The 12,148-nt window shown below is 32.6% G+C and overlaps 1 protein-coding gene across 2 annotated transcripts; it reads right to left on the reverse strand.

Annotated features, from left to right (window-relative positions):
- Positions 1-5,558: 5,558 nt before the first annotated feature.
- LOC122029706 (cullin-1-like) lies at positions 5,559-10,760 on the reverse strand. Of its 2 annotated transcripts, XM_042588804.1 has the most exons (18): positions 10,607-10,760; positions 10,435-10,534; positions 9,429-9,614; positions 9,240-9,287; positions 8,953-9,156; positions 8,791-8,868; positions 8,493-8,582; positions 8,320-8,400; positions 8,139-8,212; positions 7,656-7,746; positions 7,428-7,577; positions 7,268-7,323; positions 7,147-7,184; positions 6,831-7,006; positions 6,389-6,532; positions 6,097-6,315; positions 5,848-6,012; positions 5,559-5,764 (listed from the first exon to the last, which is right to left on the reverse strand). In XM_042588804.1, the coding sequence occupies exons 1-18, from the start codon at positions 10,750-10,752 to the stop codon at positions 5,663-5,665; spliced, it is 2,148 nt and encodes a 715-aa protein (XP_042444738.1). In that variant the 5' UTR covers positions 10,753-10,760; the 3' UTR covers positions 5,559-5,662. The 2 variants fall into 2 exon arrangements, with proteins under 2 accessions (XP_042444738.1, XP_042444748.1); XM_042588814.1 differs by lacking the exon at positions 10,607-10,760 and having other exon boundaries at positions 6,831-6,992; positions 7,064-7,184; positions 7,656-7,742; positions 8,108-8,212; positions 10,435-10,532.
- Positions 10,761-12,148: the final 1,388 nt, after the last annotated feature.

The following is a 12,148-nucleotide window of genomic DNA, read 5'->3' on the forward strand; positions in this document are numbered from 1 at the left end:
GGATCGATCCGAGTCTCTGATAGAAGCCCTGGATCGATCCACCGATCGATCCACTCTGGATCGATTCACTGATCGATCCAACACTTGGTTTTGCCCAAACCAAGTTCCAAGCCTCTCAAACCAACATCCGATCAACCTTGACTGTTGGTACATCATGCCTAGCATCCGGTCACTCCTTTGACCTGCTAGGACTTCCACCAAGTGTCCGGTCAATCCCTTTGACCCACTTAGACTTTTCTATTCATGCCAAGTATCGGTCACTTCCTTGACCTACTTGGACTTCCATCAGATGTCTGGTCAATCCCTTTGACCTATCTGTATTTCCTCGTGCCAAGTATCCAGTCAATCCTTTGACCTACTTGGACTTCCCAACACCAGATGTCCGATCATCCTTGATCCATCTGGATTTTCCCTTGCCTGGCTTCACTCACCAGGACTTTCACCTAGCTTCACTCACTAGGGTTTTCCATCTGCCTAGCTTCACTCACTAGGGCTTTCACCTGGCTTCACTCACCAGGACTTTCACCTAGCTTCACTCACTAGGGTTTTCCTTCTGCCTGGCTTCACTCACCAGGACTTTCACCTAGCTTCACTCACTAGGGTTTTCACCTGGTTTCACTCACCAGGACTTTCACCTAGCTTCACTCACTAGGGTTTTCACCTGGTTTCACTCACCAGGACTTTCACCTAGCTTCACTCATTAGGGTTTTCCTTCTGCTTGGCTTCACTCACCAGGACTTCCCTGTCAAGTATCCGGTCAACCTTGATCTACTTGACTCTTCTTCAATCAATTTCTTATTGTCAAACATCTAAACTCAAACCAAGACTCAGCTTGGTCACCCAGGTCAACCTTGACCTGAGGGATGTTGCACCAACACATCAATCCCATTAATATGATCTAAAGGCGAATTTCCTTTATATGCATGATACAACTCCATTAGACACTTTTTTAAATCATCAACAAAGGATTGTATTGTACCAGCATCCAATTTCATATCTCCTGAATGGATCCCAATCATTTGAAGTTTATATTAAGGATCTAGAATGTGACCTAGGAAAACAAGCTCGCTCACCTTCTCGAGATTGCCCCAATACTTATTGAACTTACTCTCTATTCTCTTAGCAACTTCTTGCAACGAAGGATCAGTAGTGTCAAGTATTGTCTAATCAATGACTGTCCTCATTGTAATTATTTCCTCCCAAATCAAGGGTGATGTAGTTTCCTTGATAGCACTAAGTTGCAATGTAATATCATGAAATCTCTTGAGAAAATTCACAAAAACTTGTGTCTTCTCCCAATCTTTTTCCATAGGAGGCCCCACTCTCTTTTTCTTCTCCGAACCATCTACCTCTTCAGAGTATTCAACAAATTAAACATTCTCTGTCATCCTACCAAACACTTTCTTAAACTTGTATGCAACAAAAAGCATTGTATAGGTGGAATTCCATCTCGTAGGCACATCCATTGGAACGGTTGACATTTTATCCATTTTCAATAGGATAGCACACTCACTAAATTGGTCCAACCGTGCCCCGGAAGAGTGAATATACTTCACGCAATTTCTAATGGACTCAACAGACTCATTAAGAAACTTCAACCGACTCTTGACAATTAAATTTATAATATGACAACAACATCTCAAATGCAAGTACTTACCATCAAATAATAGAGTGCTCATTTCCTTTAGCCTCTTTCCCATGTACTCCACTGCTTTATTGTTCGTGCTATCATTATCAACTGTGATAATGATCTATCCCCAAATCACTCAAGCACGTTTCTAAACTTTGCCAATGTCATTTCCTCTGTGAGAGGAAATCTTGGTGAAATTTATTATTCACTTATGCAACTTCCAATCACTGTCCGAGAAATGAGTTTTGATTACCATGTAATTGATATTCTGAATTGAGGTCCAAGTATCGGTCGTAATACTTACCCTTTGATCACTAATGATACTTTTTATCTTAGCCACCTCCACTGCATATAAACCTCATACAATATATGCAATTTTCTTTCTGTTGGGAATCTTGAATCGAGGTTAAACTTCCTTCATCATCTCTACAAATTAACCTTGCCCCTTCCACTACCCTAAACGACATCTCATCTTTAACAACAAATGAGACAACCTTATCTTTAAGCTTTTTTTGGCTAAAGATATGGGGTGTCAAAGTATTATTCATAGACGATTGTATTAAGATTAGTTGAGAAGAACCTGACTTCACCGCATTATGAGGATTCTTTTTACATTTCTTCACATGCCCATCAATGTCATTATTCCCATATGTTCTGTTATAGGTAGGAACCTCAGTTATACAATAATTGCAAATAGCAATAACAACGGTGACCTCATTTTTTTTCATTTCTCTTTATAATTTTCTTGGCGTGTGACCATATATCCTCTACTTTTTTTTACTTTTTCCTCCAATATCTACTACTTCTTCATGAATGCTTGATGTTTTGGATGGAGATACTGTGAGGTTTAGTGATGGAAGGAGAGCTACCACTTTCGCTAGATACATCAATGAATAAACGACTACAATAATATGAATATCGTTTAGAATCAAATAGCACAGTTAGAAATATTCAAATATTACTAAAAAGAGCATGCTAGGAGAGTGAGATTTAAGAAAAATAGAGATTAACAATTTGATATCCTATTTAAAAATGTATACAGAAATATATTACAAGGCAGAACACTTTTTATTCAACACTTTACTGGGCCCCCAAGGAACTTATCATAGCTAGGGCACAAAATATTTAGATAGTTGTACTAAACAAATTGGCATACAAATGCATGTTCATGATACTCAAGTAATTGGGGAGCTAGATTTAAGAAAAATATAAAACCTATATAACATGTAAAGAACATTATAAGAAAATTCAGTTCATCAGAAACATAATAAACATGTCATCATATTGAACAAATTGATTGAATCCGTATGAAAGCAACAACATCAAACAAAAGCTATGATTGTAACTAATATAGCAATTGCAATAAAAGTTTTGGCAAATACCTTTATAAATCAATGTGACTCTTTGCTGCCTTGGCTCACTGGCCTAGTAGAGCATGGACTAAAGGAGGGAGGGGAATGCCAACCGTGAAGACCCTATATGGGAACAGGGGAGGTAGCGCGGCTTGGACTGTTGTTAGGGATGTTGTAGCTGAACATGAAAAGCTCCTGTACGGATAGGCGACAATAGCAAATCGAAAAGGATGTGTAGGCATCGACTAGGGTTCCAATGGAATAAGTTGACGAATGGCGAAGGGCGAACGCGAAGGGCAAATGATGAAGAGCGGATGACGAACGACAAACGACGAAGGGCGAACGACATGATTCACGTGCGGCGTGAATGGCTGAATGAGTCAATGAGATACATAAGTCAAGTGTAAGTGTGTAACCCTAGTTTTCTTACTTTTCTACTTTTCTTTTTGTATTTTTTTAAATCATCCTTCATTTTTAGATATTTTAATTTTTAACCCTAGTTTTCTATGCTATTTTTAAAAAAAGTCTAATTAAAAATTATTATTATTATATTCGGGTCGGGTCGGGAATCCCACCGGGTCAAGCTTGTGTTCCTGATCCTTTTCCCAATTTTGATCGGGTCGGGAAAAATCCAAACCACTCAGGTCAGGAAACATTTGGGTCGGAAAAAAATCAGGAAAGGGACGGGTTGGGAGTCAGAAAGGGTCGAGAATTCTATAAAAATTGTCAGTCCTAAATTTGAATATTCAATCCACTGATGATGAAGTCAAGTCACTTTTGAATCCAACTTTAAGATCTGAAACACAAGAAAGTACAAATGTAATTACTTATAAGATTCGGAAAGTTTCTCCTTTAAAATCTTCTATTTTTACTAAATATTTTGATAATGTTACTCTTTTGTCTAGAGAATTGCTTGTAAAATATAAGCATTGCAATAATTTCTACAAATTCCAAATCAACGACTATGGGTCAGTGAAACGACACGTAGACATGAAACATCCGATGGAATTTAAAATTGATCATGCTTAAGCACAATTATCTAAATTTTCTACTGGTAGAAGTAGTGATTTGAGATTATTTTTATATTTTGATAATAAATTAAAAAGAATATTAACTATATTCACTACAAGAAAACATGACATCATAGACGGATTTTTAAGATAAAAATAAAATCGGTTCAAATTTATATAAATTAAAGATAAATTTACTACGAAATTATCAATCTGTTTCACTTTAATAAACTATATTATTTTAAAATAAATTAAAGATGAAATTTAAAACTAAATTTGATAAAAAATTAAGTATAAATTTTTATAAAATAAAAATAAATATGGATTATAAATAGAATTTAAGACTATAATTTTGGTTTAAAAATATGTTTAAATTTTAATGAAAAATTAAAACAGAAATAAAATATATTTCAGATTTATATAAATCATTTTCTACAAAATAATTAATCTGTTTCACTTTAATAAAATATAATATTTGAAAATAAATTTAAAATGAAATTTAAAATAAATTTGATACAAAATTATATATAATTTTTTATAAACAAAAATAAATATGGATTATAAAGAAAATTTGAGACTATATAATTTTTTTTTAAAAAAAATCAGCTTAAAATTTAATGAAAATTTAAGACAGAAGTAAAATCATTTTTATATAATTTAAAAATAGATTTTCTATAAAATTCTAATCTTTCACATTAATTAAATATAATATTTGAAAAGAAATTTAAGACAGAATTTAAAATAAAATTGATATAGAATTGCATATAAAGTTTTATTAAAAATGAATTATATATTAAATTTGAAATCATATAATTTTTGTCAAAAAATATATTTAAAATTTAATAAAAAATTAAGATGGAAATAAAATATGTTTAAGATGTATATAAATTAGTGATACATTTACTAGGTAATATAATGAAATGGTACTATTTTTTATTAAAAATATCATTTAAAATAATAAAAATTTTGAGATGAAAGAAACCTATCTCTAAATAAATTTAGAGGTGGAATGGACACAAATTTATAATTTTATGTTAATATTAATAAAAATATATATATTTTTAAAAAGTACTATAGTAAATATATATACAAGAAAAATACATATGAATTAAAAATATATCTAAAATTTATATTATTTTTTCAATTTAAATTTAATTAATGATTTTGATAATTTTTTTTAATATTAAGCTGTAAAATAGTACAATTGAAGTTTGGTACAATGATCAAATTTTCATGAATAGGTTTGTAGCTTAGAGCAGAGGTTTTCAGCATAAGAACCAAGAACGATTTTGATAAACAGATTCCAAATAAAGACAAGAATCAAACAGAAATTCATCCAGGTGATACCAATGCGTTTCAACAAAATGGAGCTGATAATTTTCCTCAATCAATAAAAAAAAATCAATTGAGATTCATCAATCAAGTGGAGTTTGTCCGTGTTTACGGTGAAGAAACATTTGACCACGCTTGAGCATGAAATTTTATCAAAGCTGATACAATGTCAAAATAAAATAGAATAAAAGAAATTCAATTTATTATTAACCAATATATAAATATACAGGAGCCTAAAACCATACAACGGGATGACTCTGAAGGTGGCTGGAGTTTGCTAATATTGACAAAACCCGAGAAGGGGAATGCTTATTTTCACCAACGAATAATTAGATCGATCAAGCCAGGTATCTGTACAGATTCAGATTCTCCGAGTCTCTCTCTAGATATTCTCTATTTATCAAATCTTCAATACGCTTCTTAATTAGTTTCAAGTCAGGCTGCAAAAATATGAAATGATGAACAAATTAAAATAACCAAAATTATCAAAAACAATAATTTTTGTTAGGTGTATGTTCTTCACCTTGAAGACTTTAAGTTGTTCGACACATTCTGTAATCAACTGTTGATGATTCAATACTTTGCGACTTTTCATAATGCGAATCAGGCATGCATCAACAACATATTTTCTATCCTTGTCCACGACTTCAAGTATTTTCTTTTTTTCATCCACAATTGGAAGGGGTATCTAAGAAGCCAAATAAAAATGAATAATAAAAAAAAGTTAAAAACAAAACAATAAGCTATCTTCTTTGTTGTAAAAAGCATATACCTTGATCCTTCTCATTTTGTTGGTGAATTTTGAATTGAACGCAAAGACGTCATCTGAAGAAATAGAATTTATATTTGGTTCTTTATTCAGAATTTTATACTTCAAGCAACAAAGGGATTGAAGCAATCTGACTACATCGTCATCGACTAAATTAAGCTGAGACATGATCTCCGAGTAGCTTAATCGATTTGAGTCATTAAAGAGCAGAAGAACTGCAGCCTGTAAACAACTCAATATTTTCGGTTAGCATACATTTTTATTTTGCATAGATGAAAAAAGATTCAATAAATACCTGATATGTTGTCACAATAAGCTCTATAGTTTGCAATTCAAACTTGGCTGTAATATTGCATGTCCCCAAAGAATATATCCATGTGAGCTTTCTGCTATTTGTTTTTGTCGGATAGAACTCCGTGAAAGCTTGTATACATTTAGTCTGAAAGCAAAAATTCTTTAGAAATCTAAAAAATACAGAGCATGACCCTTTTGACCTATCAAGTTCTTAATTTTTGTAGTAATGCACAAATCATGAATCTAAGAGATTCAACTTTGTTGATTAGAGAGATTTTTAGTTCAACTAGATCTGTACCCCTTCTGGATACTTTTCTGCGGCCACGTAAAATAACTAAATAATTGAAGTTTTATCATCGTCAAGTGTGTAGGGCAATCATTATGTTACCAAAAATTCTAATAAAATTTAAACAAAGGTAAAAGTAGAAAATGAATTTGCTAACCATTTCAAATGGAAGGTGGAAATCAGATGATCTATAAGATGGCCAAAATCCAGTTGTCAAAACAGTAACTGATAAATCTATCCCTGGATTTGTACGTGGATTACATTGAAGATATTCCTTAAAATCAGCTTGTGTTTCTCTAGCGAGGGTCATATCAGTTACCTGAAAAATAAATCAAACATGTCCAGTTATTAATGCAAATGCAACGACACTTGAGATGTAGGTATACAAACCATTCCCTCCAACTTTGAGGTAAAATGTGCACCATTTTGTTGCTTTAGTTTTGTTAAGATGCTTCTCTCATAGTCCTCATTAGCACTTTTGTCGAATAACAACCTCCTAGCAAGCTTTTTCCTACAAACATATGTTCACAGACATGACGATAAATAACAGCAAATACAGTGATGAAAATTAATAGACAGTTGAGGTTATTTCACCTATAGAACTCAACAAATAAATCTTTGTCATAGATATAACCAAGCAAATTCACAGCCTGCAAATATAGGAGACTGGTTCAGTTATGTCAAGTCCAAAATGCAGAGGTCAACAGCAAAGTGACAAAGTGAGAAGAACATAATTACACAAACAAGCATGTACCTTTTCAAGTATTTGTTCAATTGCTTCATCACTATGTTTCTCACTTCCACCCTTCTTAAGAATATTATCACAATAGTTAACCAGTAACTCAGCAGTTGAGCTACCAGCAACAGTCTTATTGAGAAAAATCTCAAATGCCTCTTTGAGTGCCTAAAGGGCATACAAAGATTTAACAAGGAAAAAAGACAAATAACATTCAAGTAACACGCCATATTGACAAAGCCAAACCTTACGGAAAAGGGTATGATTTTGGAAACAATCATTCACGAGTGGCATGTTCTTGTCATGAAGTTCAATAACTTCCCTAACAAAAGTCTGAAAACAAGCAAGCAGTAAGTAAGGTTCACAAGCAACAACCCATCAAATAGAGAGCAACAATAGTCATACTAAGGTGCTCGAGCTTTACCTGTTCTTGCAAGCCAACAACAACCCTTTTCTCTGCCTGAAAATTTTCCAGTAAAAACAACATAAAGAAAATGTACATCCAAATAAACAAACAAAACAAAAATTAACCAGCACAAATAAGAATGAAGACCAGGAAAGATAATAGCACCTACTTGGGCAAACCAAACATATGAACACAAAATCAAACAATGTTGGCAACAGAAGTAGAGAACCAAAAGTATGACTTGTGAAAGGAAAGCTAACGTAACACCTTGATGTGACCAAAGAGTGCTGACAAATAAACAAGGGTATTGTCTAAGAAGATAATTGATAGTTACCTCCTTATTACTTGCAACATCATCTGCTTTTTTAACTAAAATTGTACCCTCAACAGTCACATGCTGCACAATAATGTTAGTTCAGAAAAATAATGACAATCAAAACCCAAACTATGTGAGTTAATTTTGTAGTAGAAAATTAATATTGTTGCAACTGCTAATTTCAGAACCTTCTTATAAATTTGAGAGATACGGCATAGACCATCGTCTATCTTTGAAAAAAGCTTGTACATCCGTGAGAGATCATCCACCTGAAGTGTCAATTAAACATAAGGATTTTATAACATGATTAGATGTCACAGGAAAGAATCTCTAATTGATAGCACCAACAAGAAAATTGTACCTTGTGTTCTTGAATTAAGACACAGCAACCAGACTTTTCATTTTCCAAAAGTTGGCTTGAATAAACACATAGAACCTCATGACGCACTTGCTACAAGTAATGAAAATTCAACAAAACATTAAAAAATATGAAACGAACATAATGAAGGTTAGTCATATTTCTATTTCCTCAGTATTATCCTTGAGGTGTACAAATGTATCCACGATTTCAAAATTCTCTCCTTTTGAGCTCTAAGGAAAGATCATTTGAGAAGAAATAAATCAGTTCATGGTGGATCCTCTAACAAAGCGTAATATACCTCTATCAATTTTGGTCCGCTGGTAGCATGCAAATAATGAACGACCCTATCCTTCTCCTTCCTTAAGCACTCCTCAACCTAGTAAAAAAAACAAGAATGACCAAACATTCAATCAGAGAAATGAATGCTTCATAAAGATATGTATGTGAACTTGTGAAGCACCTTTAACATGTAATCTGGGAATGATTCGATGAGAATCCAATTTGAAGCTTTTCTAGAGTAATAGGATGCTGTTTCTTTAAGCATTTCTTCTTCAAAATCATTTTTATAATAATCCATCTTGCCCGTTCCAATTTCAACAAAAATTTCAATAACATTCTTCAACAGACCCCTATCAATTTGTTCACCACCGCGCTCTTGATCAATCTGTTTAGAAGGCAAAGAACGACAAACATTATCTAATACATGTTGAATATGAAAAATGGATTAAAGAAATAGCATCAAGTTACCAAAGAAATGACTGCATCTTTAACTTTTCCTTTAGTCTCCTTATAAACCTATAACAGAAAAGGGAAAATTGGATCTTAACTATAGCTGTACCATAAACTAAAGATACATGGACAAAAATGCTTGAGCAGAGATCTGAGTTCCACACTATTAATTAGGGATAACAACGAACAAGGAGGATGGCAATGTACCTGGTCTCGAAAACATGTAAATGCAACTTCATCAAGTGATGGAAGTGAGTTCCGCTTGATGAAAAAGCGATTAAGGTACGAAAAAAAACGTGAAAGCCATTTGCTCATAACTTTATGATTTGACCATCTTATGACCAGTTCCCTTAACAAAAACTCATCATGCTTGTCCTTCAAAGAGGGCAATACCTGAGCAAAAAAAAGGAAACACTATCAGATTACAAGAATACTTTTTTATTTCCAAGTTATACAAAAGGAAGTATGACCATGTGATTGAAGAAGTTTCATAATTTATATAAACAATAATCTATAGATCTGTAGTTTACACTCCTAACCTATTTTATTTCTAACAAATAGTAAAAGAGGTGCCTTAGAACAAATGCTATACCATCTTTGTTAATATTAAGGGTCATTATTCCTCATGTATCTTTTTGGTTACACGACATTCACAATTTATTCTTGCTGTTGAATTTAGCATTTAGTCTAATGTTGTCGCAAGCAGGTATGAGGTACAAGGGGATTTCTTCCATTGCTTATACAATTGATAATTTTGGATTATGTGAATACAAAGTGAACATTTTTTTCTCTTGTGTGAAGACATAATTGTTTTACTATTACCTAGAGTTAACATGAGTTCTAGGAACCACTATGTATACAGAGTTTTATTTTTTTGGGTTAGCTGTATCAAGTCACATTAACCTGTCATTATTAGATGGATAATTACACAACAAACTGTTGCAGTAATCACTTTGCCACACAACAAACTGTGCTTGTTTTAATCATGGTGAATGCAGATTCTTCCGAAATTAGACATTATTTAAAAGGAAGCAGTCGGCGAAGGCACATAGTTCACAACTCTTGCTATCATAAGTTTTTTCTGATAAATTCGAGCAACTTATCAATTGGCTAGCCCTATAGCTACTTGACTAAAGATAATAAGAAAAACACAGTCGAGCCTTTCCAAGGACACTTGCAAAAATAATATGGAATCAGAACAAAGAAAACATACCACGGAAGTTATGTACTCCATGATCACTTCCTTGTACTTTGTGTACAATTTCTCCGTGGTATCGTGCGGAGACCTTTGGATACACATATCGTGGATTCTTCTGTCTCGCACAAGAGATTGGATTAGCCAAAACAAAGCAGGAGAAACATCAAAAATCGCGAAGAAATATTACGTGTAGATCTTCATGTATTCCTCGCATGTGAAAGGCGGTTCGGGAAGCCCTTCCAAGATCCTCTTCATCTTGGTGACGCCTTGCTCGATGACCTCCCACCCTTCGCTGAAAAGGATCGGCTTCGGCACCGCCCTTTTCCTCTTCATACCTTCTGGATCCAGCGCGGGAACTGAAGAAAAAAAAAAACCTAGCGAGGGATCGCGACAACCAAAAAACGAAGAGTGGGAATTCTCTCCGTCGACAGGGTTTTATATAGAGAGAAGTTTGCTGCGTTCCGTTAGGAATTTCAAAACAAGACATTTTCATTTATTTCTTATTTTGGAAAAAAAATAATAGAAACAGATATTTACGCAATACTTTTTTTTTATGTTCCTTATAAATTTGTATACAAAATCCTTTCGTATTTTAATAATGAAAATAATTTTAGAAAGGATATTTTTTATCTATGCTTATAAGTTTAATTATATAATTTTAAATGTGATTAAAGAAAATAAGTTTGATTAATACAACCGGGTCAAACTTATTAATCATGTATGTTTGTTTGGTTATATAAGGAAAATTAGTTATGTTTTGTTTGATTGATTATATAAGGAAAATCCTATTTATCGTAAATTTAAAATACAATTTATATATACTCATAAATCAACTAATAAATTCAGTCATCAAATTAATATAGGTCGATAAATCAAAATTAGTGTAGAAAAATTAAGGTTAATTTAAAAAACCAAATAAATAAATTTTCAATGATATTTTTATAGTGAAAATTATTTATTATTTATCTTTTGTAAAATTTTGATCAATTAGACATAGAAATAGCTTCTATAAATCAAATTATAATAAAAATATTTGTTAAGTAAAATATTTATAGTAAAACTAAACTATTAGGCGTTACAATAAAATCTATAACCTTTTTATTTTTAAATTTTATATGCTAAATTTCAATTTAAATAAAATTTATTATATTTTTAAAACATATACTTCTAAATCTAGTTTTATATATTTATATATCATTATAATATCTATATATTTGGCAACCATCATGAGAGTTTATTATCATTGGAATTGCTGATAAGCGGATAAAAAAAATTTAATGATCGAGATAGTTTAATTTTTTTTATTAATAGTTATGATTTAATATTTATTACTCTTCATACTTTATAAATAGAGAGTTTATTTTATTATTTTCACACACTTCTTCTCTACTCTTATTTTTAATTACGTAACTTCTACACACTTTCAACTCCAATTCTCCGCACCTTCAACTTCCTCTTCTGAGTTCCGATTACAATGGAAGGAAGCCAAGGATAAGAAGGAGGCCGAGGGAAAGGAGGTTCATCATCTCGAACTCAAAGGAGCAAGGAAACAGAGAATCTAAATAGGGGTGGAATCGGGTAGGGACCTGTCCCTTAACCATCTTACCCAATCCCTATCCCGTAACCATCTTACCCAATCCTTGTCCTGATAAAAATTAGAATCAATTTTTCTCTCGATCATGTACCCAACAAGTATAGGAACTCGAATCTTGGGGATCCCGAATGTTCA

The sequence above is a fragment of the Zingiber officinale genome, chromosome 1A (genome assembly GCF_018446385.1).
Source record: "Zingiber officinale cultivar Zhangliang chromosome 1A, Zo_v1.1, whole genome shotgun sequence".
Lineage (NCBI taxonomy): Eukaryota > Viridiplantae > Streptophyta > Magnoliopsida > Zingiberales > Zingiberaceae > Zingiber > Zingiber officinale.

Bases quoted from the DNA above. Each gene is read 5' to 3' on its own strand.
- LOC122029706 (XM_042588804.1), bottom strand. From the start codon at position 10,752: ATGAAGAGGAAAAGGGCGGTGCCGAAGCCGATCCTTTTCAGCGAAGGG. The intron at 9,615-10,434 runs GTATGTTTTCTT...TTTTTTGCTCAG, and splicing joins TGGAGTACATAACTTCCGTG to GTATTGCCCTCTTTGAAGGA. The intron at 5,765-5,847 runs GTGAAGAACATA...ATATTTTTGCAG, and splicing joins AACAACTTAAAGTCTTCAAG to CCTGACTTGAAACTAATTAA.